At 38.8% G+C, this 26,883-nt stretch overlaps 6 protein-coding genes across 10 annotated transcripts; 2 read left to right on the top strand and 4 right to left on the bottom strand.

Annotated features, from left to right (window-relative positions):
• Positions 1–287: 287 nt before the first annotated feature.
• On the bottom strand, positions 288–6,618 carry LOC137739947 (PHD finger protein At1g33420). Of its 2 annotated transcripts, XM_068479706.2 has the most exons (5): positions 5,998–6,618; positions 4,746–4,872; positions 3,921–4,136; positions 2,446–3,066; positions 288–1,323 (listed from the first exon to the last, which is right to left on the bottom strand). In XM_068479706.2, the coding sequence occupies exons 1-5, from the start codon at positions 6,326–6,328 to the stop codon at positions 486–488; spliced, it is 2,133 nt and encodes a 710-aa protein (XP_068335807.2). In that variant the 5' UTR covers positions 6,329–6,618; the 3' UTR covers positions 288–485. The 2 variants fall into 2 exon arrangements, with proteins under 2 accessions (XP_068335807.2, XP_068335815.2); XM_068479714.2 differs by lacking the exon at positions 3,921–4,136 and having other exon boundaries at positions 5,998–6,617.
• Positions 6,619–9,097: 2,479 nt separating this feature from the next.
• On the top strand, positions 9,098–12,213 carry LOC137743483 (TatD related DNase). Its single transcript, XM_068483387.2, has 8 exons — positions 9,098–9,572; positions 9,633–9,706; positions 9,807–9,888; positions 10,330–10,380; positions 11,053–11,153; positions 11,262–11,415; positions 11,509–11,715; positions 11,961–12,213. Exons 1-8 carry the CDS (start codon positions 9,447–9,449, stop codon positions 12,063–12,065), a joined length of 900 nt encoding a protein of 299 aa, XP_068339488.2. The 5' UTR covers positions 9,098–9,446; the 3' UTR covers positions 12,066–12,213.
• LOC137743472 (HhH-GPD base excision DNA repair family protein) lies at positions 12,166–16,212 on the bottom strand. 3 transcript variants are annotated; one of them, XM_068483375.2, is made up of 7 exons: positions 15,433–16,212; positions 15,257–15,316; positions 14,337–14,456; positions 14,140–14,237; positions 13,401–13,933; positions 12,879–12,976; positions 12,166–12,535 (listed from the first exon to the last, which is right to left on the bottom strand). In XM_068483375.2, exons 1-7 carry the CDS (start codon positions 15,862–15,864, stop codon positions 12,434–12,436), a joined length of 1,443 nt encoding a protein of 480 aa, XP_068339476.2. In that variant the 5' UTR covers positions 15,865–16,212; the 3' UTR covers positions 12,166–12,433. The 3 variants fall into 3 exon arrangements, with proteins under 3 accessions (XP_068339476.2, XP_088542950.1, XP_088542951.1); XM_088686824.1 differs by lacking the exon at positions 12,166–12,535 and having other exon boundaries at positions 12,946–13,167; positions 15,433–16,097; XM_088686825.1 differs by lacking the exons at positions 12,166–12,535; positions 12,879–12,976 and adding an exon at positions 13,069–13,246 and having other exon boundaries at positions 15,433–16,097.
• Positions 16,213–16,749: 537 nt separating this feature from the next.
• Positions 16,750–18,258, top strand: LOC137740172 (uncharacterized). Its single transcript, XM_068479995.2, has 5 exons — positions 16,750–17,074; positions 17,256–17,343; positions 17,424–17,626; positions 17,735–17,807; positions 17,930–18,258. Exons 1-5 carry the CDS (start codon positions 16,829–16,831, stop codon positions 18,085–18,087), a joined length of 768 nt encoding a protein of 255 aa, XP_068336096.2. The 5' UTR covers positions 16,750–16,828; the 3' UTR covers positions 18,088–18,258.
• On the bottom strand, positions 18,207–21,002 carry LOC137740163 (Tetratricopeptide repeat (TPR)-like superfamily protein). Its single transcript, XM_088686823.1, has 2 exons — positions 19,525–21,002; positions 18,207–19,329 (listed from the first exon to the last, which is right to left on the bottom strand). Exons 1-2 carry the CDS (start codon positions 20,795–20,797, stop codon positions 18,470–18,472), a joined length of 2,133 nt encoding a protein of 710 aa, XP_088542949.1. The 5' UTR covers positions 20,798–21,002; the 3' UTR covers positions 18,207–18,469.
• Positions 21,003–22,054: 1,052 nt separating this feature from the next.
• LOC137735630 (E3 ubiquitin ligase BIG BROTHER-related) lies at positions 22,055–26,826 on the bottom strand. Of its 2 annotated transcripts, XM_068475079.2 has the most exons (7): positions 26,253–26,826; positions 23,430–23,763; positions 23,277–23,317; positions 23,116–23,157; positions 22,911–23,032; positions 22,713–22,821; positions 22,055–22,404 (listed from the first exon to the last, which is right to left on the bottom strand). In XM_068475079.2, the coding sequence occupies exons 1-7, from the start codon at positions 26,511–26,513 to the stop codon at positions 22,357–22,359; spliced, it is 957 nt and encodes a 318-aa protein (XP_068331180.2). In that variant the 5' UTR covers positions 26,514–26,826; the 3' UTR covers positions 22,055–22,356. The 2 variants fall into 2 exon arrangements, with proteins under 2 accessions (XP_068331180.2, XP_088542751.1); XM_088686625.1 differs by lacking the exon at positions 22,713–22,821 and having other exon boundaries at positions 26,253–26,661.
• Positions 26,827–26,883: the final 57 nt, after the last annotated feature.

Below are 26,883 nucleotides of genomic sequence, written 5' to 3'. Positions count from 1 at the left end.
CACTAATTGTCCCCTTTAAAGAAAAAAATACAAAAATTCAAAAGAAAAGATTTTCTATTTTTAATCAATGTGGCATTGTTATACAGTTGAAGTCTCACTAAATGTATAATAACTTGTGACATATCGTTAGCTGTTTCAAACACACTGAAAATTTCCTCATTTATTTAGACTTACAGGTCCCAATCATGTGCCACATAATCAAACTAACGGAAGTTTTTTCAGATTTAAACGGGGGGCGAAATTGATGAAGATCATAAGATTATGAGTTGGCAGTACATGAGAGACCATTTGCGAAATAAAAAACCTTTTGTTATATTATTAAGAAAAAGTGTTGAGGCAGCCCGCCTACCACGGGGGTGGAAGAATATATACAAAGAGGAAGGAAGAAGAAGGCTTCTGTACATGTCGTTTCTGCGATCAAGAAAACCAACGTCTCTTCCCGAAACCAAAAACCAAAACCGCTTCCTCAACACCTCTAAATTAACTCAGCGAACATCGGGTGGGACGGTCAAACTACTCCCAGTGCAGCGGCTATCTCCGTCTACATTGGCAACAACCTCGTCTTTGCAGGGGCCGCCGGATTTCTCTACAGAGGCGGAGCTTTTGCATCTCTCGCAAAGAAATTTTGCAGGAACTGAATCAGAGTCGGGGATTCCAGTACATCTAGTGTGCCGCCACACGCCACAACCATCACAAGCCAACATTCTTTCTCCGTCATCATCCTTGGCCCCACACGTGCAATCTACTGTCCATCTCTCAGTCCCCCTTTCCATCCTAAACTTACTCCATACACTCTTTGCGTTGCACCTCCCTCTCACCCGAACAAGTTTGGCTGATCCTAACAAGTGCTTGACCTGGGTGGATTCATCAACATTGCCGCAGTCAAGCAACTCTTCAGCTTGAAACCTTTTTAATATCAAATACACATCTTGGAAAGCTTTCGATGCTGCTAGCTTGAGATCAGATACGGTAGCATTTGACAGGACAATCAGTTCGGGAGGAGGATTAATGAAGGAACATTCTTCAGATTCATCTGTAAATTCCACACTACACAAGACACATGTCACAGATGGGTCATTAGTTGACATCTTTTCAGGCTTGTAGTCTTTCACAAACTGCTTGCAGTCAAGTAGCTTCTCAGCTGAGCTGATTGCAAGATCCCTTGTTACCTGAGGCACGTCCTTCATCATAGTTTGGGGTTGGAGCATGTACTCATATAAGAAGCGCAAGTCCAGCACGAGAGTTTCTTCTGATATGCTGCTAGAGAGAGAAGAACTAGAGCAAGCAGTGCTTCCCTTTGATGAGACACTCCCAGCCACGAGTCTGGAGAACAGTTGACATACAATCTTTCTTAATAGTCAACACGTAAACATTACAAAGTAAAATGAACTAATTAGACATAGCTTCTAAGTTCTAAGACAATAAGTTCCACAACTTGCAGAGTTTCAACTTCTAATAAACTATGCCAAACTGATATTTAGAACTCACAAGTTCTTGGAACTCTAAAATTCAAAATACACATATATCGACAGAAGTATGTAACAGCATGCACAACGTGCACCAAAATGCGACTTTAATATTAAGACCCAAATAACTCCAGGACATTTAGATCTTTATCTATGGTCGGATGTTTCGATACCAGGTTAAAAGCTGATGATTGTTTAATTTAGTAAACTTCATATGCAAATTGTAAAAACAGTTAAAAGTGTAAAGCTGGCCTGACCAAACTATGGTGGAGCTGGAAGAGTCGCAAAATGCATGATGTGCTCAAATGAAACTCGTATAAATGCTTTAGGAACACCTAGAAGGCAGATCTGGACACCACCTAGAAAAGTATGGCTCCAGAGAAGCTCATAAATCTGTGTCGATTGAGAAGTGTTTCCATGTGCATGTCCTTTACATACAGGACAATAAGGGTTTTAAGATAAACAAGAAAAGAAAAAAAAAAATCTTGTACTAGTGAAGTTGAGCAAACCTGACAAGGAGTGTCAATGTGACTTTAGATGAATTGTTGAACGATGTAAAAATCTTGATCGTTCAATGTGTTTTAATTATCCCTATCTTAGTGAAGTGAAATTCAAAGCTTGACTGTGCAGAATGCACTTTGCGGAGAAATTGTGTAGGGATAACACAAAAATAAAACTCCTTTGCAATGACATTACTATAGAATTTCCAATCATACGGACTTCAGCTCATAGTACCATCAATAGGCTTAACTGAAAGAGCACCTGAACTATACTAAATATATAGAGTATACTGAACATCGGGGAATGGCTAAAGAAGATTAAGGCTAAATGTACCAGAGAAAAATTAATAGTAAATGAATTTTATTCATTTTAAACTATAGAAACTAACCATATGAATTTTCTTTGAAGCAAATTAAAAATAAATAAATAAATAAATGTTACTAGGGCAAATTTTCTGAGGATTAGAATGATAACTAACCTGTACTCAAAAGCCTCTGTATCAGGATTGTATCTGGAACAAACACGCATCCCATCCCCCACCATTTTCCCTCCAAGTTCCCTAAGGCAATAATCAAGGAGTTCTGGCGCAGCCACCTTAAACACAGCACGTTTAAGATTACGTGCACTTACCCAATTAGAACCAGAAACAGCACGCAACACTTTGAACATGGCCTCTTCAACATATTCAATATCACTCTTAGTCCATGTACACAAAACTCGTGAGGCGGAGGCGGTGCCTTGCTTCTTGCACATGGCATCATCAACCCTTGAGGAATACTTGTGAGCATCGTGGACCAAACTAATGAGGAAACCAAAGAGATCTCTTATATTGTCAAGCTTGCATTCTGAAAGAGACTGGTATCGCGAGATGATGTCATGGACGTGAGAACCATGGTTTTGACCTTGGGAAAGAAAGATGGACAACGGTAGGCTAGAGAGTGTTTCAACAGCCAATTTATAGGCATCACGAGTCAGAGCAAAACTACCAGCAGCAAATTCATAACCCCAATCACCATACCAGGGATGCCCTTTGATAATTGAATGAAGTAATCGATATTCCAACCCATACTTCTTTGACACATCCATCACACTGACCATTCTGCTCATGTGTAGAAAATGACAAATAGGAGTTTATGTCATGGAAGACTCGCAATAACTAAACAAAACAGGCAATGAAAACGACCATGTACAAATAAATTAATAAAAACAAAAACAACGCAATTTTTTTCGTGAAATCAACAAAGCCCTTAAAGGAATACATACATTAGCTCAGTGCATAGATTCTAAATTAATTACATAAAGGTATTCCTTCACATAAAAATAAAAAAATACAAAACAACTAAGGGTGCTCTATATGCAACATAAAAACGTCAAACCTGAACACTAGTCCAAGTAGCGCGTTGGTATTTCATTCCCTCCATTACAAGGGTCATTATGGGTCCGATACTAATAGAGTACAGTCAAACCGTTAGGTAGGGCTTGTGCAGCCCTGTAATTTGAAGCAAAACAGAAAAAATACTTGCTAGAACTATAAGCGTGATAAAAAAGTAGGGATGTTGTGGGAGAGAAAAGTTTGTGCTGGTATTTTGTAATTACCATATTAATTGCATTTAACTTTTGAATTTATTTGAAACTAAAAGGACAATATTGACAGTATGCATCTTATAATTGACAACGGGTTCCCTCTCCTAGGCCTTTTCAGAAACCAGTATATCTTGTGCGCCTCGAGCACAAGACTAACATATTATCTTACATTGTTGGGTGGTTGTTTTGCAAGATCTCGACTGAAGCTTTTAAAAACGCATTGTACCTAGATAAATAAGGAGAGATAAAAACAGAGACAAGAATCATTGATTCCCTATTTTGTGCATTCTTGTACATTCAAGGCCCTCGGTAGTGCTTAAAGGGAAAAAAAGAAAAAAAAAAAAAAAAAAAAAAAAAAAAAAGCCTAACCTGACTCCTAGTAATTTACAGAGCCGGTCCCAAAAGTCCATTATATGACATCCTGAAAGAACTCTTGAGCCACCTTCCCTTCCATTGACCCTAAGAAGGTGTCCAAAACCATTCGAATGGACTACTCCATGCAGAAGATGAGTTGTGTTCTCTAACTGGTTATAAACCCAGTCTTCAAAATCTTTTGTACTTGCATCAAGATTGCAAGATTTGCACCTATAACAAAGATACATCAACCACCATGTAAAATCACAACCCTATCAATGGTAGTCACAAGGTAGGAAATTAGCACGAATTCTTGTGTGAATCATTCAGTAATCTGATCCAACCAATTGCACAAATTATGCAAACCTAAAAGTTCCAGAGGAATCAGTCCCGTTCAAGGGGCACAATCTTACACTTGCAACCTCTTAATATTTCAACTCTGACAGTTCAAAAAGAATATGATGACACCAAAAGAATAAACAATTTTTTACAAATTTTAAATTTTTTATATTGTATGCGCCACAAAAGTTGAGATTGTAATTTGTTACTTGTAGCACATACAACTCCAAAATATAAAGGAATATAATACACCAAAAAACACAATTAAAAATATTTCCCTTACACATAAACAATAATTTTGAATTGCTTCATAAAATAATTTAAAAGATAGTGCCTCAATAAATCTATATGTATACCCAGACAACAAAAAGGTCGACCTAAGTACAAAAAAAATGCAGAAGGAACAATAATATGATAAGAATGACCAGGGCCAGCCTTGAAGGGATAAATGTTAAGTGCATTAAAATAAACATATACAGATAAAAGTATTTAAGTCCTCACTTGGATTCGTAGATATGCACAACGTCTCCACAGCACATACAAGGCTTGTGATATCCACCAATGGAATTACCATCAGCCTTAATAATAAAATGATAACGTTTCCCGCAAACTGGATGACCACTCCATCCTAAATGTTTGAAAAGGAATATAAAAGGTCAGAACTCACCTACGATGACCATTGTTGGTTGGTAACATTTTAGCAAAACATTCAAACAAGTAGTTCTATTCTAACAAAACCCTAAGATGATTACAATATCAAGGGCCCGTGATCCCTAACCATAAACTAGAGTGCATAAGGTCAATTCCCTGCTTCAGTCGTACAAAATAAACGGAACAATAAAGTACCACAAAAGGCTCTGAATTGAGTTTCATGGCAGGTTGTAAGAGGTTGAATATTTGAAAATGGGGTTGGTCATTACTTCTTGGTCATGAATTTCTTTGCAGCCAGCACAAGTAACGGAAAAATATACAGTTGATAACTTCGAAGTGTGCTCAAAATCCACTAGAGTAAAACATTATTCAACCGCCTTCTAAAATGACACCCTAATCACTTCAAAATATGAAGAACTCAGCACTTAATTCACTAGAGTTTACAAGAGACTGTTACGTGAATGATCTTGACATTCATATCACAATATTGTGGCATGTCCTATAAGTCATTAACCCTCTCTTAGGCTTTCGTATTAGGTTCAGTAATCGATTCAACGTATGTGTATGCCGTGACCAGCCGAGCTTCATGAAAAGGTAAATACATGAAAATGCACAGAAATCACATTGTTTTACTTGTTAAAAAGCATTGAGGCTCGATAAATTGATGGCATTAAATCCCCAAGTAAAAGACTTCAGATTGCAGAGGGCATATATGGAACAAGTTCACCGCCCCCGGCAACTAGTACGTGTAAGACTCTCCACACAGCCTTGTATCATTAGCCCGGGATGCCACGGTGGAGGTGAACCCGTCCCATATAAGTCATTCTCCTCTGAGTAGGGTAGCTGTGACGAATCAGACAAAGTTGGTGTGACTCATTTGTCCAGCCAGGGATGAGGGACCACGTAAGTCGCCTTCCGTAGGTATTATCTTCTCGTCCGTTTTCTCACGATAGATACAGTTCAATGACAATAAAGTAAAAAGCTTCGAGCACTAAAGAATGTTTCAACTCGCGAGATTACTAGGATATTTAAAAACGGAATTTACAAGAAAAATAAAAGAAAAAGTAACGAGTTGGAGAAATGAGTGGGTGAGTGAACTCACCAACGACTCGGCAGTGATCACAATAGACGGATCTAGATCTGGCGACGTCCTCCTCCACGATGTCGAGACAGACGACGGCAGCGTCGGCTGGGGATGATGACGGATCGTCATCCCCGGCCCTGAAGAGGATCTGCCACGTCATGAGGTGAGGGGAGAGGGAAGAGGGCGGAGGCAGCAACGCGTGCTTAGAGATGAAATCCATGACGCTGCTCCTGAAGGGCCCCACGCGGCGGTTGGGCGACGCCGACGGGAAAGTGAAGAAGTCATTGAGATCCGCCGTGATTCGCCTCTTCATCCTTTTCAGTGGTCGCTCGCTCACCACCATCACCATCGCGGCCTTCAGAGCTTCAGATCTAACCTGATTGGTTTCCAGAATAAAAGAGGAGGAGGAGGAGGAGGCGGCGGAGGAGGAGGAGGGCAGAGAGGAATATTCGGTAATAGTTATAATATTTTGGATTTTAGTGAGGGCTTTCTTTTCTTCTTCTTCTCTCTTGTTCGTGTCTCAACCCTCCTCCCATTCATTTTCGCCTCATAATAATAAAATTCGTTTCGAAATTCTCTTATTCCTTTTCTTTTTCTTTTTCTTTTTCCTGAGAAAACTTGTTAAAAATTGGAGAACTGAAAAAAGAAAAAAAAAACTTGAGATGATTAAAATACCCTTACCATAACTTAGAGGTGGACCAGGTGGCCTCATGTTATAAGGAAAAGGACAGTGAGTACATCTCTAACTCAGCGAATAAAAATATCCGATAAAATTAGAATACCTTACATCTTTTATACAGTTGTTAATATTCATTTTTTTTAAAGATTTGATTAAGATGCTTTGATCAATTGTCACCTTAATAATTTTCTACTTATTTAATTTCCGTGTCATTAATTTAAATGCATTTATATAGAGGCATAAGATAGGTTAGCAACTAATTACCTATAATATAGGAATTTAATTTCGTCAATCCCATTCTATGCATTAAATGACATTTTTTTAATAAAAAAAAAATTAATTAACTAATTCTTCATTACCTTATTATCAATATTTTTTTAAAAAAAATCTCTTTCTATTAAAAATGTCTCAATAAAAGTCTTCAATACATATTTTTTCACGTATAGATATATTAAAAATATACTTAAAACTTATGGTACATTTGAGAACAAAAGTATCGACTTTTGGTACGTTTAGATTTCAAATGTATCGAGAAACCAAATGTGCCAAAAATTTAAATGTACTATAAAACCAAATATACCCATTGTTATGTAACCCTTTTGTACGTTTAGATTTCAAATGTACAGAGAAACCAAATGTACCATAAAACCAAATGTGCCTATTGTCACATAACCCTTTTAGTACGTTTAGATTCTGAATGTACCAAAAGACCAAATGAACAAAAAATTACAAATGTACCACAAAACCAAATGTCTCTATCAGATAACCCTTTTGGTACATTTACATTCCAAATGTACCGAGAAATACAAAAAATCAAATCAACTATAAAACTAAATGTGTCCATATTATAGGAAACTAGAGTTAGCTATATAATCAAACAAATCTTTATTATGTGTTGGGTCTTCTAAATAATAAAATCTGACAAATTTTTATTTATTTATAAATATTCTACTATATAATGTTTGATCAAATTTTCAAAATGAGTGTATGCTTAGTCCAAAAAATTAAAAAAACCAGGCGCCTATATCAAAACGCCCCAAAAATATCCTCGGAACTTCTAATTGTGGCACTCAAGACCTCAAAGGAAGTCAGATATTCTTCACTTAAAAAATGTGTGATTTTTTTATGGTCTTAATTATCGTTTGAAATGTGACAACAAGGTTAAGAAAATTTGAATTTATAAACAAGTGTCAGTTAATGGTTAAAAATAGAAGAGCCATATCTATTTTGAGTGTGGAAGATTTGAACTCAAACATGCTAAAAAGGTGTATTGTCCAACAAAAAGTTGATTCGAACTTTGAATTCATAGAGCTCTTCAATTTCCGAGATGAGTCCAAGTCAATCTCTAGAGGCTCTTTCCAGATGTAGCAAACAGTTGTGCTTTCCAACCCTTTCCTACTCTCTATGGAATTGACTCTGTTAGGTACTTGGTTGGGAGTTGGCTATCCCGTGGTTTTTCTTTGCAGTGTCCTCTTGACCTTACCGTCAAGGCAAGGGTTCCGGTGGAGCTTTTGTTTAATCTGGAGGAATGTCAAGTTCACATCCCATGGTCTATTTTAGGAGAAAGACTTACATGAAACGGATTCATCGTTATGTGGAATTCTCTATTTAATAATGCATTATGTAAAAGAATTTCATGTAATAATGTTGTTAACGCTCAAAATTAGGAGGTCAATATGGTCAATCATTGATGAGGCTCGAGGTAAAAGATTAAGTGATAGATAAACCAAGTTTAAGTAGTTCACCTTCAAAATTGAACTATGTATGATCTGTATATGTTGATATGAATTAAAAAAGTGCTCTACAACAGTAGTGTGATGTTAGTTTATTCATGTGTGTCTGATCACTTAAAAGATGGATGAGCCCTTAGTGAGCCCCAACAGTCATGGACTAGTACTTCACCGCTCTAGCATTACATTAAGTGTAGAAACGACTTGTTGGCTACTTCTTCACTATTTGATCGACGTGTGGAGGTGATGTGTCACTTGCTCAAGGCTAGTTGCTTCCCGAACGTTAAGTCTGACAACTTTTACGTCCTTTCATATACCTTTACTCTCATTGATAGCAAACGCGTAGCTTGAAGTTGGTGTCTGAGTAGGCCTGTCTCTAGGCTTCATGCCATAAAATTGTTTTGTTCGTCAACTTGCTCGAGTGGTTGAAAAATACTCTATGATTAATCACTTATCTTCTTTGTCAATAGTCAAATTAGACCTGCAAGCGATCGTTGTTAATCCTTGTGATGGTGCTCTGTCATGTAGTTCCATAAGACTGGCCTATAAGCCCAAGACTTTGATTTTCTCCTCTCGTAGGCCCTCTCTATGCTCTACTTTAATGGATCTACTGTAATGAGAAAAATATTAATAATCCGTAGTATTAAATGACGAGAGAAAGTTGGAAGTAAATTATAATCCGCCTCCTTATACTCTCCCAGGGTCCCGAGTCCCGAGTCCCGAGTCCCTGACAATGTCGTGCTGCTAGGCGCGTTACACCCAAATGTTCTGCGTGCCGCAAAAGGACTAAAATTGGATAGGAAACCCTCCTCTTTAGTAAATAAATAGTCTTCAATCACTAACGGCGTGGGGTCCACAAGATAACTCCAAAACGGTGTACTCATGTGGCTGACTTAACGAATAAACCGACTTGCGCGAGGGGAGACCCATCCACTGACACCGGTCCGGCTGCCTCCAGTCCACCGCTCTCTTTGGCTTTGGAGCTTTGGATTGGCTCCAAAACAAGCAGCACCTGGGGCAATTTGCAATTTCGCAGCAGGGAAAGGCGGCAGAGGCAGATGATGAAATTGTTTGACGCGCACTGTCACCTGCAAGACCCAAGAATCTTTGACAAGGCGCCCCAATTGATTGCAGCAACCCTCGATTCTGGCGTCGTTCGTTTTGCCGTCAATGGAGTCTCTGAGGTACCTTTTCCCTTTTCTTATTGTTAATAATTTAGTCACCAATCTAATATTATCTTTCAGAAAGATTGGCACTTGGTCAAGCAGCTTGGGGAGTCCTATCCTTGCGTAATTCCATGCTTCGGTCTCCATCCCTGGTAAATCTCTCTCTCCCTCTCTCTCTCTCTCTCTCTCTCTCTCTCTCTCTCTCTCTTTTGAGTCGAGAATCGAGATTCAAGGTATGCTGTATATGTGTAGGTTTGTTGCAGAGAGGACACCAAATTGGCTTAACACTTTAAAACAATTCTTCGAGTCTACGCCCTCTGCAGCGGTTGGAGAGGTTGGCACTTGAATCCTTAGTTTATTTTGATACCTTATGTTTAGCTGTATGCAAATGTACGATTCGGGTTTTAATCAATGACTCCAAGTGAGGAGCTCCATTTTGATAATCCCTACTTTTATGCTGCAAAAGCTTGATTTCATTGGGAAACGTCAAACATTTCAATTGATCTTGATAAAAAGTTCAGGTAACCAATATGTATTTAACTTGGCTTTTGGGTTGAACTTATAGTTTTAACATTCATTAGTTCTAGCTACCCCATCTGAGGGGTTTTCCTTGCTATCTAATGATGACGTTTACGTGTTAAGCTTTTGATGTGTCATCAATTCTTTTGATCACATCAAGTTCTATTCTTTGCAATAGTGGAATTTATATATTCCAAAATCTTCGTACACAAGAATAAATGAATCTCTAAATTCTAACACAACCGTGTAAATTCAGATAGGCTTGGACAAGGGTTCGCATGGGAAGAAGGTCGATTTCGCGGATCAGGTTCTTATCATTCCAACCCAATTTTTGAAGTGCTCATATAAGTTGGTCATCTCTTCTCATCGGAATTAATTGTGGGATGACTTGCTTTCTGTTTATACGTTGTGGATATCTTGACCACTTTTGTAATCTTATTGCCATAAGCAAGAAAATTTCGTTTCTTTCTCCCAAAAAAAAAAATAAATAATTATATGTAACACCCTAGGAAACGTAGATGAAAAAAGGGTTTTCAGGGCATTTCTAAACTTCTTATAAAATGTATGTAAAGAGTAAAAATAACAATTATTTAACTTTTGCATACCTCTATACCCTTCTATCAATTTCCTTAAGAGATAGATTGCCTCCATAGTCGAGCGCCTTGGCATGAAGCCCAATTGATTGTCTAATAACTGTGTCTCTTGCCTCAGTCTATGCTCAATTACTCTCTCCCAAAGCTTCAAATGTATGAGTCATTAACTTAATACCCTTATAGTTCATTTTCTTTTTGATAATTTTTATTTTCCCGAAGCTTCATTGTATGAATCAATTACTCTCTCCCAAAGCTTCATTGTATGACTCATTATCTTAATGGCTGATTAAAATTATTTTTTTCCCTTCTATTTATGACCATTTTCTTTTTTACAGAATGATCAATTTAATCCTTAAAATTGTAAATGTGTAAGGTTTCCACTGCAGGTTAATGTATTCAGGCAACAACTTGAACTTGCAAAAGAGTTAAAAAGGCCAGCATCCATCCATTGTGTCTGTGCTTTTGGTGACCTTCTTCAGATAATGAAGTACATAGATGCTGCCATTTTCTCTATTATGTTAATCGTAGCTTGTAATTTATGAGGTTTATCCAAAGTAATTCGTCTATAAATGCCTCATGCATATTTCCTTGTCAGATCTTTAGGGCCTTTTCCTGCTGGCGTGATTCTTCATTCTTTCCTGGGTTCTGCTGAAATGGTTCCTGAATTTGCCAGTCTTGGTGCTTACTTTTCGTTCTCTGGATTTCTCATGTCCATGAAAGTAAACAAGGCAAAGAGGATGCTGAAGATGGTAGTTCCATATTTGGATTGGACGTGTGTGTGTGTGTCTGTATATGTTATACATTATTGGATCCGATTTTCATTATAAATTGTTCTTTTGTAGGTACCTTCTGAAAGAATATTACTGGAGACAGATGCACCTGATGCATTACCAAAGTCTGAGTTAGGTTCTCTGCATCTGGTTGAAGGAGATGCTTCCTTCCCTAAAGAGCTTCAGTCGCAAGAAATTTCCTCAGCTCCAGTGGCTAGTGCAAGCGATGCTGTAACACTTCCAAAAGAAGTACTAAATCACCCAGCAAATATTCACAATGTAAGTGTTTTACAACTCGAATCTTGCCCATTATCCCTGTTAAATATGTTCGTTTTGTTGTCATTCTAGTTTCTAGTCTACGGCCATTGTTCAAAACCCTAAACCCTTGTGATTAAATCTTTTTACATGAATCTCTTGGACCCGTAGGTGCGTGTTTTGATACTCGTTCCCTATGGTTAGTCTGTATACAAACGGGTAGTGTATTCTATTTACTTTTAAAGTTGAACATCATTTCTCAATGGCAGGTACTCATCTATGTCGCATCTTTGCTAGAGATGACCACAGAAGAACTTGCTGGAATAAGTTACCATAATGCAGTGCGCTTATTCTCTTACGATGTAGGAAGCTAAATATTACCTGCAACTCCAGTTCTTGTTTCAGATCTGAACTAAACGGTAGTTTGGATTTCTGTGGCGTGCTTTTGTAACAAATTCTCGTGCACAAAGCAGGTAAAAAGCGTGTTTGTAATATTATCGTGTACTCCGGTTACTCGTTTCAGATTTGAATGTCTTAAATTTACATCAACAAAAGTGACTGTCGAAAGTTTGAGCCAATGGTCGAGATACAATGACACACTGGTTTTTCAAAGAGGCTCTCTTGTAAATCAATGACGTGCGAGTGCCCGCTCTCAGATGAACTTAAGCAGTGCAGTGCAGTCACTTGGCTGAGAATGTCAATACTTCAAATGATCCACAGCATGTCCTGCTCCAGGATCATTCTATTTTGTTCGAGACGCTTTGCATCGTTTCATTTTCTTGCTTTCCAAGGCAGGACCATATGGCGACTGTTCTCGCTTAAATTTTTGAACCATAGTGTAAACCTGCATCAGGATGACAAACCAGAGTGCAAACGCATTTTTATAAATAAAACACAAAGGTCTGTACTCGAACAGATAATAAAAACTACGATTTCATCGTATTCTTTTGGTGCCGGTGCCACTGGCTTATTCGGCGTTCAAGTTCAACATAGATGATCTCTAGGCTACTTAGTATGGTGTTTTAAACTTTCTGATGTGGATTTTGACAAGAATCAATCGACAACGTAAACAAAATCAAATAAGAAAAATGAACCCAGAAATGTCTGATAGAATCACTTCTTTGGTATAAACTAGATTTCGAAATAGCAAATTCAGGAAGCTTCGATATGTTGAAGTATGACATCACCTTTCTTACACCAGATGTCAACCCCAGGCTTGAAAGGACCTTGGCATCTACGCATTTCCAAGGCACGGTTTCTTTGAGCTGCTTGCTAACCATCCCACCTTCGTGCCAATGAAAAGCAAACTACGATTAAGAATATCTCCAGAAACACAGTGCATGATTGTACTACCACGCCTTTGGTGCGGGTTAATAGTTTTGGTTCCAGTGACTCAAGATTAATGAATTAGTAAACATGATGTACAGCAGCTCTGACTTTCGAGCAGTTTCTCGAATCCTTCTCGGACACAGTTCACTGAATTTACCAACTGCCATGTTAGGTGTTTCTAAATTCTAATGCAGAGAAGCTGCAAATATCCCTGTAGAAAATGCAGCTATACATACAAATTGCAATTCAACAAGTTTCCAAAACGATATCTGCCTATTTTTATCTTGTTATGATATAGATAGCTAAAATTAAATTTTTTTTCAAAATAAGCACTTTTTGATACTTAATAGTGTGAGAAGAGAAAGAGATGGAGATCAAACCTTTTATATGTAACACCAACCATTCCACGTACATCTTGAGACGAATGTGAGAGAAAATATGGACATATTCTCCAACATATTCCCTTGAAGCTATGTCGCAGGGGTTAAGTCTAAAATGTTTATTTAAATATTTGTCGATTTCTTCTCTCCTAGTGACCAAGTCAGCTTCTCCAGCCAGCAGGACAGACGGGAACTCCCAGAGGCCAGCAAGCAACCCTTCATCAGGTCGTTTTACAAGAAGAAACCCATTGTTGATTTGGTGCCTGTCTGATGGTTCCTCATCTCCTAATATTTCGACAACACATACAGCAGAAAAATCACGTCTCTGTTTGGCCTTTACCACCTTAACTGGATAATCTGTGACCAGCACTGAACTATCATGCCCAGAGATTGACAGTGCACGACATTGGCCTGATGCAGGACATGAGCTGCAGCTTGGACTCAATGGGGTACATACAGTTGCGCCAAGCTCCATGAGGGCCTGATTGAAATCCCCAGGCTGGAAAGGATCAACTAACTGAGCTGCTAGTTTCCTGTTTCACACGCACGTTAAAATCAGATAGCGATGATAGCATTCTCATTAGATAAGTTAGCATTTGATCCATTGGCATCATTTTCTGCGTTTTATACACATCTATGTGATAGCATTTTAAAAAGTCCAAAAGTTTGTTACCCTTTAAAAAGGAATTTCAAATCCTGTAAAAGAACAAGCAGTGATTCCATAAACAAAAGAGCTCACCAAAATTTCTTGACAGTCAAAGAGTCTTTTGGATTGGCAGAAATAGCCCTTAGTCTAGCGATCACCCTTATTACATTTCCATCAACCACGGGAACCACCTGAAAGACAACTCTTAGAACATGCGCTTTCTTGATTAAAGAAAAATCAAAGAAATTTGTTTTTGGGTCCGACTCAAACCTAGCAGAGAAGTTACTCACCTCTTTAAATGCGATCGAAGCTATTGCTCCAGCTGTATAGTCTCCAATTCCCGGAACTTTTCGTAGTTGAGAAACTGTTTTAGGAAATTGAACTCCTTCTGCAACAATCATTCTAGCTCCCTAACAATTTGAAAAAAAAAAGAAAAACAAAAGAGAGACTGAAACCAGGGCATGTTTTCTATAGAAATACGAAAAAATAGAACTGCCTGTCATTTTCAAATTGATTGTTACTTCTTTTTATTATTTTCAAATGAGATCATTGACAACAACAAAATTTTCGAACAAGAAAAGGTCCAAAGGCCTTCATTGTAAAACTAGAGAATACAAGATGAAGATGGAATCCTGCACAGACGGTAGTCTCAGTATCATTATAAGTTCATAACTCATAGTCAATAACAAGTGTGACGAAAGATCATCAAAGGTTTGATTGAATCCGTTTATTTGTTTCTTATATTAATAGTCTTACATGACAATAAGCGAATAAAAACCAATGCAAAGAGAAAACACAAGAATAAACATGTGCTACACCTCAATACAAAGGTAGCAGCCATACCCTAAACCCTAAGCCCTAAACCCTAAACCCTAAACCCTGGGGGCTACGCATGAGTTGACTACAGAAAGGCATAAACAACTTCCTAAAACCTAAACCCTGAGGGTAGGTACACATGAGTTGACTACATAAACGCGTAAGCAACTTGACAAAAAATTCAATTAAATGGAACAAGACTAGTAACTTGAGGGATTGACAACATACTATCATGTGGACACAAGTAATCTTAAACCCTAAGGGTTCCACCTCACAGCTTTATTGAGCGGATTATAATCTTAGGTTTTCATATCACACAAATTAACACTGATTCAAGTGGTGCCTTTAGCGGAGTTTAGAACAGCTGACTGAAACAAGAATGAAGAGAAAGCACCTCTAAAAGAAATCGGGCGCGTCGGTAGTAGCCCAAACCTGCCCACATTTCATTCACCTCCTGCAAAACAAAAGATTGGATTGCTTTTGTTTTTGTTTTTGCTTTGGCATTTCAAAAATTCAAATGTGAAGCAAAAAGATTGGAACTTTCGGGAAGTTAATGGGAAAGAAAGTGACCTCAAGAGAAGCCCGGGCGAGGTGGTGAATGGTGGGCCATTTGAGCAGCCAACGGTGGTAGTACTGAATAACAGTCTGAACCCTCGTCTGTTGCAGCATCACTTCCGAGACCCACACTCTGTAGGCTCTTATCTCAAGGTCCTCCCCAGCTTCCACTTCTCTCCACGGCAGCTCTCTTCGGTAGAGGCCGTACCATTCCAGCAGAGACTTCCTAATTCTCTGGGTCTCCTCTTCGCTGAACAAATCTTCTATGTCTTCGATGTCTTGTACTTCCTTTTCCTTGGTCGATTGCCGTCGCCTCTGGGTTTGTCTTTGCGACGCCGGTGCTGCTCTTTTAGTTGTTGTTTTTTGATCGGGAACAACAACAACTGCATTCCCCATATCCTTCTTGCTTCGGCTGCTACTCTTGCTCCTGGTCCTGTCCGAAATCATGACGTCGATTTTAACTACACTTAGTGCCTGTGGGGGGCTCGCGGCATGCAGCAAATATTGTGCCGTTGTGAAAACCTAAATACAGGGAAGGAAAGGCAACTGGGATTCAAATCAAAAGAGCCGAACGACGCCCGCACAGTGCAGAGAGAGGTCCGTGGGGAGGGAGGGAGGGACGGACTCCAATATTAAATTGAATTTGTTTTTACTTTAATTTGAAACCAAATTTTTCTTTCGCTTCTGATATAGATAACAGTTGTTATAAATAGGCGAAACAGAGAGAACGTTTGCTGAGGGTTGAAGTGGAACGATATCAATGGATCACATTTTCTCGCTATCTTTATTTGTTTTGGATATGGGAGATAGATGTAAAGAAAATGTAAAAGAAACTTGTATGTGTTGTAAAATTGTGAGGATGAATGAATGCCCACAGTAAAGGAGACTTGGGAATAATAGGGAATAGTTGTTGTGTGGTGCTTTCAAAAGTGTAATCATTTTGTCTGTTTGGTTAGTTACGGGTGTTGCTCTATATAAAAAGCACGATCACAATACACACAACACTACAAAACAAAAGAACTGAAAGCAATAATATCAGTATCCCTCCCTTCCTCTTTTTACCTGCAATTCTTTTGTGTTACGTAACTAAACAATGTGATATTTTACACTCGTTTCGTTTTTATCCCTAGCAAAAGTTATCTGTCTAACTTTTGCCTATTTATAACAGTACGAAGAAATTTCTGTTGTTTGCGCTTTGTTGCTCACAAGGGAAAAGTTGAAGTTGGCTTTTTTAGGTCTCTATTCGAAGTCTCAACATGGTTCTTTTATTTCAGTTGAACAAATAAGCGAAATGTAAATCGAGCCGCTAAGGAAATGAGGGCCAGGCCCAAAGGCCCAAAAGAGAATTTGGGACTCGTTAGAGAGCGAGATGAGAGAAAATGGAAGAGCTTCAATCTCAGCCTTTCGTTGAATGATAGGCCAAGAGAAGAGAAGATGGTTTTATTTCAGTGGCGAATTAAGCTCCAAATTGATCACCAAGCAAGCAAGCATGGCTTCGGCTATTCTTTCTCTGCCCAAACCATCTCCTCCGCAGGTTCAGCTTCATGCTTTTCAATGTCGACGACGACGACAGCCAAATGGAAAGCATTTGGCAGAATTCTCAGCTCTCCCCAAGTCATCAGCCCGCCATCCTTTTCGAAGGAAGACCTCAAACCATGTGAGTACTGAGCACTGCTATTTCTGGTTGTCTTTTACCATTCAACAAACTTAGGCATTTTAAAAAACTTGCCAAACTTGTATGTGCGAAAAATGGTGCGTTGAAATCATTTCCCGTCGATCATATGCTTAACTTTGAGACCAACCCTAACAAAAAGGATGTTATGTTTCATCTGGTTTAGCAGGAAATGATGAAAAGTAAAGTGGTAGCATCTCAAAGAAAAAGAAACATTGCCTGGTCTGCTTTGCAAGAATCATCCACTTCCACCGGTGAGTTGCTCTATTTTCACAATGTATGGCAGGGATTCATTGCCTTGTGATTACATCTTTTTGCCCCGTTTACGTACTAGCTGATGCTGCTGATACAAGTACGAAGGAGGTTAGAACAGCTGATCAAAAAGCAGCAGCTCCGGCGAAGCCTAAAGTTGCAGCGAAAGCTCCAGTGAAGGCGTTGCCTCAAATGATGGAGGAGGACGTTATCCCGCCATTGAAAGCAATACTCCAAACTCAAGATGAACTCTCTGATATTGAGCTTTGTTTTCAAGACAACAGGGTCAGCTCAGCTACCTGTATATACTAATTGTCTTTCAACTTTCATTTCTTCGTTCCTAGCATTTTCATTTATAATTGTTCTCGAATTGACGTGTTCTACGTGCTACAGCTGGAAGGTTCCTTTATAAAGAAGGGCAATACCTACTCGTTTTGGGTCTTCTTTCCCAGTGGAGTCCTCACAGGTACCTCTTGCCTTGCATTGTCAACAATGGCAAGTCTTCAATTTATTGATTGATGGGTTGCGCACAGTTCAACGAATGCATTTACAGAAAACTGAGATTAGCAGAATATGGTATGCATGCAGGTCCAAAGGGGTTTTCGCTGTCTTCGTATGGCTCAGAAGCGAGCACTGTTGAGCCTTTTCTCGTTGATGAGAAGAAAATCACAGCAAAACATATTGTCTTTTGGGTTGAAAAGCGTTTAGCTGCTCAAGGAATCATTCCTGTCTGGAAATTAGACTAGTTTCAAATGTATTTGAAGGTCCATTGTCGAACTCAGTCGATGCTCAGAGGCTGTGATGAGTTTACCAAGGAAAAAGGAGTTTTAGAGCTCGAGACATTGTCGCTGATTACTCAGGGCAGTTGAACTTTCATACCTCCGAATTCCAATAAAATTACCATCAAAATTCCAAAATACAGTATAAACAATATCTATTAAAACAGCTACAGGGCTAGAAAACTAGCATGTAACGGTAACCATAATGTTAATCCACATTATATAGTTCGAACAGCAGCAGCTCACCTGCAGCTTCAGTTACTAACCATTCCAGGGGAAATTTATCAGCCTCCCTCTTCGCAATGACTTAGTTCTCCAGATTTGAAACAAATTAGAACATCAAATATCTTCACTGTCGGGGTAGGTTTAGCTCAGAGAGACGAGCACTTACTACTGCTGCATATACAAAAATCTCAGGTTTCATTTCCTTCTCTTCCATCTCACGAAGATAAACCAGTGCCTCATCAGGCCTGCCACACTTGCAAAGACCCGTAATGAGAGCCATATAAGCAATTCTATTTGGAGCACATCCTTTCTTTCCCATATTGTTCCAAAGCGCAAGAGCATCATCGACCCTTCCAGCATTGAACAGCCCATCTATTAATGTTGTGTAGGTAATCACATTTGGTTCTCTGTCTTCACCAAACATCCTGGAAAGGCAAAGTATTGCTTTATCAACGTGACTAGTTTTACACCATCCATCAATCAGCAGATTGTAGGTTACAACTGAGGGAACAAGACCCTTCATCACCATCTCATCCAAAAGAGATTCAGCTTCTGAAACTCTTTTGGCCTTGCAAAGCCCACTTATCAATATATTATGAGAAACTACATCAGGACAATAGCCATGAGCACAGATATCCTGGAACAGCTGCACAGCTCGATCTACTTCTTGAATTTTGACCAATCCGTTTATAGCCGTAGAATAGGTAACTATATCAGGGAGAAAACCTTCGTGAACCATGTTATCAAGAAAATTACAAGCTTCAACTACCTTTTCATGTTTGCACAGCTGCTTCACAAGCAAGGTGGAATATTTTATCCATGGTTCATGTCCACAAGCACGCATCTCCTTCACTAGGTTAAGGGCTGCTACAACATCCTGTCTTCTACAGAGGCACCCAAATATAGAGTTGTGGGTAAAATGTGTTGGTTCAAGTCCTGACTGCTCCATCTCTCTCAGAAGCTTATAACTTTCGTCTAATCTATCTGAATTGCACAGTGCATCAATCAAATTGTTATAAATTGATACATTTGGTTTACAGCCGATCTGAATCATATCTTTGTAAAGGCTTAAGGCCATGTCAAACTTACCAAACCTGAGTAGACCAAAAATAACAATTTCAAAATTAGTTGTGACGGGACGAACCCTTTTCATAACTACAAGGATCTTATCTACCTCACCTTCAGAATCAGATTCGTATTGCATCATTGCCTGAAGAAGTTGATAAGCTTTGTCAATGGAGCCATTATTAGTAAGACCATTCAACACGGAAGTGCAAAGCAAAAGCATATCCTCTTCATTTAAATCTCCTTGGACTTCCTCAAGTACCCGGATCATTTCCACTTCATCAGAAAAGGATGGTATGAGCCTTGCTAGTATCCCAGCATCAGCATGGATTCCCAACGCCTTCATCTCCGAATACATAGACAAGGCTTTTTCGAGCTCTTTATTCTTACAGAGCCCTCCAATCAGTACATCGAAAAGAGAAATGTCGAGTGTAAAACCTGACTTGCGCATTTTATCAAACAATTGGAGGGCCTTGTCCACTCTGGACTGCCTCACAAACCCATGAATCAGAACATGAAATGTCTTCTCATTCAATCCAAGCTTGTGATCTTCCATTCTTTCAATCAAATCGAAAGCCTTATCCACCTCGCCCCACTTGCTAAAAGACACCACCAAGATGGACATGACATGGGCATCAACCCACCCCCTCTCATACATTTCGTTGAAAACATTTAAAGCCTTTTCGAACTTGCCTGCATTGCAATAGACCTGCAACGCCGGGGTCAGCGTGTGCTTACCGAATTCCCACCCAGAATCTCGCATTTCTTGCAATCTCATTTCAAGCAATTCAATTGAGTTGGACTTAGATTTAGATATAGCCTCCAACAAACAATTATAGCTATAACTATTCGGAACACAAAGACCCTTGGCCGTGACTTGATCAAAGAAAAAGTTAGCTTCTTGAACCAAGTCTACGCTGGCTAAACATCTTAGAAAGAATCCCAGAGCCCCAGGAGTGAGAGAACAGTTGGAACTCACAACTTCCATAGCCATAGCTCTGAGTGGGGCATTCTGTCGAGCACGTGATAGGTGAGACGCCATGGCATTGTAAGTATAGCAGTTGTGCGTGTAGCCGCATTGGTTGGGTGCCCAGGTGAAGAAGACGTGAGCGGTTTTCCAACTCCGGAGGCCATTAAGCACACTTTCGACAGCTTTGGTGGTGAGTCGTGGAGCGAGGGTCTTCAACTCCGGGTCGTCCGGGGAAAAGGGTCGCTTGGTGAAGATGGAAATGAGAGCGCTAACGAGAGAAGGGTCGGTGTCAGTATCACTAGCATAGTGATTTGAGTAGGCTGTGCCTGTGAGCTGCTTGGAGAAGATGATGGGCGGTGGCGTTGATTTCCACAGATTTCGATGGGTTTTTGAGATTCCTGGCAATAATAATGCCATTTATTTTGCTCAAACAGCGAAACCAAACGGCTATGATGATGATGCCACTTGACTTGTCATGTCCAAAATATGAGTCTGCTGATGCGAAGGAAAGAAAATTCTGCTGCAACAACAAAGGATGTGTTTTGCTTCCACCGCAATGGGAGGGAAAATGCTGCTACCGGAGTCCACACCATCCCAGTTATTACTAGGGGTACATGACATTGACGTGGCACGTCTCATCTTTCTTAAGTTTTAAAACGAGTAAAAACGTTATTGATGAAATTATTTTAAAATTAATTCTTAATAAAAATTCAAGTGAATTCTAAATAATAATAAATAAATAAACAATTTTAAGTGTTTTCTGTAAATGATTTTGAAATATAAAAAAATTTCAACAAAAATGTTTTTAGTTACTTTAAAAAAACTTCCAAACAAGCTCTTAAACCGTAGAATAAACCTCACATACTTGGTATACCCCACATTTACTTTTTTAATTAAAAATTATCTTAATACACCTCACTTCCTTTCCTATAATACCCTCACACCCCATATTTTCAATATACATCTTATGTTTTTTACATACACCCCCCATTTCTCAATTCTTATAACAGTCATTTTTTATTTTGCCTAACACTCATTTTTTTTTTGCCGAATGATTTCAAACCATATGAACGTTAGTTTGCCGAATGATTTAAAATTGAATAATTTGAAAATAATCACTAAAACAATGAAAAATAACTATCTTTGTCGTCGAAATCACTAAAATAATGAAAAATATGAAGTCTTACCTCATGTGAAGCTTTCGAAACACCAATTTCGTATTTCATTGGTCAAAAATAATTTTTCTCAATCAACATGTTTATAGTTTCATTGGTTAGAGTTTTATTCAACAATGGTGGATGGGATGGGTTTTGATAGATAAAGAAGATAAGTAATACGTTAAAAGTGATTTGAGATGTATTTAGAAATTTTTTTAACCTAATAAGGTCAAAATTATCATTGCATAGTAGGATAAATAAGTCATTAACATTAAATTTTAACGTGGGATGCCTTCAATATTTTGTAGTGTAGGATACTGCATGTTCAACAAAATCAGCAAAATAATGAAAACACGAGATGAGTTTGATAAAAGAAAAAGTACGAAATCGAGGAGTGTGTGTGAAAATATGTAGGACATCCTGCTACATGACATGAACTCAACTCGCAACTACTATCGACATTGCCCGCCTTTAACACATTCATGCATACATACAAACAAATCGACAAGAATGCCCGTAAAGAGAAGTATCAGAGTTTATCATGAGGGTAAATCCAGAAAACTTGCGAGTTTACAAATTTCAACAACAAATTGAAAAGTACTGGGGAAATTAATTCACCGTCATCTTGTATCATAAGGGTAAACCAGAAAACTTACACCAGAGTGTCTCTCATATTATACAAGCATTGTAATCTAATCTTAACGGTTGGATAGAACATTTTCGCCCGTGAAGGAGACCGGGCTCTACTGTAACCCTTGTGCACCGACTTGTGCAAATGGTCGTTCAGATTTGCAAGCAAAAGATGGTCCGTAAATTCTGCTACTTGTTTGCAGATGTGGAAACTTCGGCACTGCAAAAAGGGCAGACCTGCAGTAACAGACCAAGTGAATGTCATTTTTGCTTTTGTTTCTCTATCCACAAGGATACATGCAAACACAATTTCAACGTGACAACTCTAATAAGAAATCACAATGCCTCAACTAAAAGCAAACAAATTACGGAAATTTTCAAAGTACAGCCAAAAAACGTGAGTACAACATGATACAAACTTAAACCATAGCCACACGTATTTTGGAAAGAATGAAGATGTTATGAACCACATGCACAGATTATAGTACAGAGTAAGCACCATTGAATTGGAAGTGAAAAGAAAGCATGAAATTTCAAAATCATACCTTGTTAATTGTCAACCAATTGTTTATGCACTCAGAATGATAGGAATGTTTGCAAGAGAGTAATGTCAAGTTTTCACCATCCTCGTAGTCCAACCGACAAATAACACACCTTAAACAGAAGTAAGAAAAACTTTAAAAGAAAGAGCACACATAACACTCTATAAAGTACATAAAACTAAGGAATTTGCTAGTGCTTACGACTCATTGCTCCCATTCTGACTACTTCCTGTCTTGTAGCTTACTGAAGGCAATGAGGCGATATTATCAGCTGAAAGCCCTCTGCTCTCAGTTCCAACAACTTCACTCAATGCAAGTAACTCCTGATATAGTTATATAAAAGTCACGGAAACAAGCCATAAAGTAAATGCACCACTGGAAGCATTAGAATTTAGAACCACCATACCTCATATGAAAGTTCATCAGGGTCAACCTCATCCCATGTATCCTACAAACCAAAAGTAGATGAGAAACGTGACGCAGAGAGAACAGCAAACTGCTACTGCCTTCTAGAAGAGTCTCAGTCATACTAATCTCATTCTCAGCATACAAGCAACAATTTATTACCTGAGAGTTACCACCATGTTCCTCTGTGTCCTCAACTTCGCCTGAAAACAAAATAAGATAGCAGAAACATCAACTATTGCATAATTTCAAGGACTTAGAAAAAGTGATATTATAAAACGAGCACTACAACTCTAAACAGTCACAAGCACTCACGATCATTAATCCCAGCAAGTGCCATCAGTCTAGCAGCCATCTCTCTATCTTCAGCATCCTGCAGGGCTCTTGCATAGGCCTCATCGCTTGAAAAAACAGCCGGATCATATTCGACACTGGGGTTATCATTCTCTCCAGCATCATCATGAGCATGCACATCAAATGCATCTTCATCATTGTCAACCTCAGTTCCATCATCTTGTTCCTCACCATCATTATCATCAGTATCGTCGTCAAATTCATTGAAATCATCCTCATGCACATAACTTCCAGCTTCCCAACTTCCATAATCACTGCCTTCATTGTTCATCCGTAGCATCATGTATGCCCTTTCCTACTCAATAGCCAAACAACGGCAATCAGATTGCATGCACAAAAAGATCAAACAAAATCTCTCCACAAAACAACCAAGATCACATACAGATAAGATTGACAGTGAACAGCATTCACATAAAGATTGAAGATGCAATAGCTATAGCTTGATAGAAAAATATCCTTCCTTCGACCAAATCTAACAATAAGTCCTTTTTGGTGTAAAATGAAATGTCAACAATTGTCTACGAGTAATACGAAACAGAAAAATAAGCAAATAAGTCAAGCACCCAATCTAAGAGTTGATATCCATTGCCACACCCAAGAAAAAAAAAAAAAAAATCAAACAGTTGATAATAAGCTGCTTCTCCTTTTGAGCATATACGAAGCTTTATTGCAAGCATTTATTTGGCTCCTAGCAAAATTACAATATTTTACTATCTAATGTATTTTGTATTTGATGAGTCTTTTTATATTTGTGTAATATCTAATTAAGTATTTTGTGGTTTTAATGACCTTTTTGCTATGTTTAGAAGTCATTGAAAGGTCTATTTGAAGCCTATAAATACGCCTTTGTAAGCCAAAAGGAGATTGAATAAATAACAGTTAAAAATTTGTTGGGGAAACTGTTTTTGCCTCTCTCTCTTTCTCTCTCTACGTTCTTCTCCATCTATCTAATTGCTCTAACTTACAGCAACCCTAGATTGTTTCCTTATTTAAACCTCTCCTGATTAACAAAATTTCTGCCATATAAAGCCCACAACGTCTCAAAGCAACACTCACCTTGTATGTCCTGCATCAATTTGGTACCTGAACAACATATCCTCCTTTTCCTTCCAAATTCTTTTTGTTTAATCAATTATAAAGGTTATAAATCAGAACTTTCACCGAGAGTTGAAGCTTTGAGTCAAGATTACAAAAGCAATAAGGAAGGCAATTGATGAGTAATTAGCAAAGGTCAAATCCTCGGAAAACAACATTCAAATATTTGTTTGTGAATAGGAAAAACATAAGAGAAGGGAAATTGTAAACATGGATTTTTCATCCCCAACCCCTAGGCAAGAACCTAAAAGGAATACAAAGAGGAAGATTGACAGAGGACCACCATTTTCAAAGATGTGGTTCGATTTAATGTTCAAGGGGACGATTTTAATACTACCTTTTTGTAATTCTGCAATCCCTAAGTTCAGGCTAGCTTGTTCAATAAGTTCTACCACCACATCACCATGCCCACCCACCACCATACCTCACCACCTTACCTATCCACAGACACAAACTACTAAACCCAACGACAGGCCTGTTTGGCATTGCTTGTGGAATGTGATAAGGAATCCCAAAGGAACCCTACTATTAAACCCCAACAAAGCAGGGTCTCCAAAACACAGTGTCATGCACAAAAGAATTTGGGCACTAGTCTGCAAGAAAGTTTAAAGCTAATGATAGAACCACTCAGCAATCAAATTTTGCTAAATGTTGGACTCTTTGATTCCACTCAAAAGGAAGTGAGTGTGTCCTTTGATGAGATCGATTAGAGAGGAAAGGGCATATATAATCAACGAGAGCTAATGAATGCTAAACAATTGAACTATATATATATAGAGTGGTGCTAACCACACACCTATTTTTACCTCTCACATGCCCCTCTCAATTTCTGTCCGTTAGATCGAATGAATTGAAGAAGATCAATGGACAAAGTTAACAAGGGTGTGTGGAAGGTAAAATGGGGTGTGTGAATAGCACTACCCTCTATATATATTAAAAAGTGGAAAGAAGCAGAAACCACTCCAGAGAGCTGAAGAACACCCTAACACAAACTAAAAGGAAGCCGCCTTGCAATATGATTTGGGTAGATCTAAACAATTGAACTCACGGAAAAAATAGGAAAAAACTTTTCAATGAAAAGATAAGGAAACCAACAAAAGGGTTTCACTAAGAACCAATTGATTCCCTGCAAACCAAATTCAATCCCAATTTCCATGACCGATCGTCTCCTCTAATCCCACCTAATTCTTCATCAAAATACGTTTTTATCCTCTCTCACTACCTGATCAACCCCCTCACTCTCTCACTACCCCACATGATGCTATCAACATCAAAGCCTCTACGCCGCCGATTGCAAGGCGCATTAAGACGATTTAGGATGATGTGGGTGGAGGTGCTAGTGGAGATTTAGGATGAGCGGACAAGAAGTTCATAGGATGAAACCTTGCCCCCTCCAACATTAGGAGCACAAATTGAGCTGACAAGAATATCACATAACAAGCTCAAAATTTATAACGGAAACCGAAACAAAAGTTGTTCTCCGGATGGAGATTGATGATCGGAATCAATCCGCACTGGAACTTCCATTGATCACTGAGTGAACAAAAGAGGAAACAAAATTGTGGTGGGTATCAAACAAGTACCGAGATAACATTCTAAGGCCAACTTCTATTTGCTAACGAAGCAAAAACGAGTGGGACATGAATCCTTTGTTTGCAAGCAAATCAATATGCAAAGAGAATTGAATACCTGTTCTTGGAGGGTTCGAGCAAGGGCTAGGTCAGCATCGACCTGACTGAGATTACTGAAGGGAGTTCTTGAAGGTTGAGGAACAGGAGGTGAGGAGGGAGGATCCACCTCCTCTTCCTGCGAAGGCCCACTGCTTACTTCTTCTTCTCCTTCTCCTTCTTCGAATTCTCTCAAGGGGTTTTGTTCTTGTTCGCTGACGCTGTTGTTGTTGTCGGATTTGAGTCCGCCGGCAGACCCCAATTTGGCGTCATCATTCTCCATGGATTATTATGGATTCAGAGAGAGAAGTCGAATAATTTGGAATTAACCGTACAGAGATCGAAATTGATAGAGTGGGAGAAGAGTGGAGGCGGCGATGAATCGCAGAATATTTCAAGAATCTCAAATGATCCGGATACTGTTCCAAGCCAATGGGTCCTGGGTGTTGAAGCCATTTTTTTAATTTTTTTTTTATTTTTAAGGGGGACAATTAGTGGCAATCCATAATTATCCATTTTTTTCTAGAACCAGTAAGATTGACAGAGGCATTTCAGCCTTCCTAACCCCAAGTTTGGCTTTCACATCAACTGCGGATTTCGAACCCAAATCTCCAGTTTTTAGCTTTTAAAAGGTCTCGTAATTCGTCATTTCT

This window comes from Pyrus communis, chromosome 15 (assembly GCF_041283825.1).
Source record: "Pyrus communis isolate YQ-2024b chromosome 15, ASM4128382v1, whole genome shotgun sequence".
In the NCBI taxonomy this organism is placed as follows: Eukaryota; Viridiplantae; Streptophyta; class Magnoliopsida; order Rosales; family Rosaceae; genus Pyrus; species Pyrus communis.
The sequence above is the reverse complement of the archived record's forward strand: the minus strand, read 5'-3'. Positions and strand labels throughout refer to the sequence as shown.

Excerpts from the sequence above, each read along its gene's own strand:
- LOC137739947 (XM_068479706.2), bottom strand. The coding sequence starts at position 6,328 with ATGGTGATGGTGGTGAGCGAGCGACCACTGAAAAGGATGAAGAGGCGA. Across the intron at positions 4,137-4,745 it reads GTGCATATCTACGAATCCAA|GTGCAAATCTTGCAATCTTG; the intron begins GTGAGGACTTAA and ends TCTTTGTTATAG. Across the intron at positions 3,067-3,920 it reads TGTAAATTACTAGGAGTCAG|AATGGTCAGTGTGATGGATG; the intron begins GTTAGGCTTTTT and ends ACACATGAGCAG.
- LOC137735630 (XM_068475079.2), bottom strand. The coding sequence starts at position 26,513 with ATGGAGAATGATGACGCCAAATTGGGGTCTGCCGGCGGACTCAAATCC. Across the intron at positions 23,318-23,429 it reads ACTTGCTGGGATTAATGATC|GCGAAGTTGAGGACACAGAG; the intron begins GTGAGTGCTTGT and ends TTTTGTTTTCAG. Across the intron at positions 22,822-22,910 it reads CAGAATGGGAGCAATGAGTC|GTGTGTTATTTGTCGGTTGG; the intron begins GTAAGCACTAGC and ends CTTCTGTTTAAG.
- LOC137740172 (XM_068479995.2), top strand. The coding sequence starts at position 16,829 with ATGATAGGCCAAGAGAAGAGAAGATGGTTTTATTTCAGTGGCGAATTA. Across the intron at positions 17,075-17,255 it reads GAAGGAAGACCTCAAACCAT|CAGGAAATGATGAAAAGTAA; the intron begins GTGAGTACTGAG and ends CATCTGGTTTAG. Across the intron at positions 17,627-17,734 it reads TTTGTTTTCAAGACAACAGG|CTGGAAGGTTCCTTTATAAA; the intron begins GTCAGCTCAGCT and ends TACGTGCTACAG.
- LOC137743483 (XM_068483387.2), top strand. The coding sequence starts at position 9,447 with ATGATGAAATTGTTTGACGCGCACTGTCACCTGCAAGACCCAAGAATC. Across the intron at positions 9,573-9,632 it reads CCGTCAATGGAGTCTCTGAG|AAAGATTGGCACTTGGTCAA; the intron begins GTACCTTTTCCC and ends ATTATCTTTCAG. Across the intron at positions 11,154-11,261 it reads GACCTTCTTCAGATAATGAA|ATCTTTAGGGCCTTTTCCTG; the intron begins GTACATAGATGC and ends TTTCCTTGTCAG.
- LOC137740163 (XM_088686823.1), bottom strand. The coding sequence starts at position 20,797 with ATGGCATTATTATTGCCAGGAATCTCAAAAACCCATCGAAATCTGTGG. Across the intron at positions 19,330-19,524 it reads ATACGAATCTGATTCTGAAG|ATAGATTAGACGAAAGTTAT; the intron begins GTGAGGTAGATA and ends TGTGCAATTCAG.
- LOC137743472 (XM_068483375.2), bottom strand. The coding sequence starts at position 15,864 with ATGATTTCGGACAGGACCAGGAGCAAGAGTAGCAGCCGAAGCAAGAAG. Across the intron at positions 14,457-15,256 it reads GCGCCCGATTTCTTTTAGAG|GGAGCTAGAATGATTGTTGC; the intron begins GTGCTTTCTCTT and ends TCAAATTGTTAG. Across the intron at positions 12,536-12,878 it reads TGACATCTGGTGTAAGAAAG|GTTTACACTATGGTTCAAAA; the intron begins GTGATGTCATAC and ends ATCCTGATGCAG.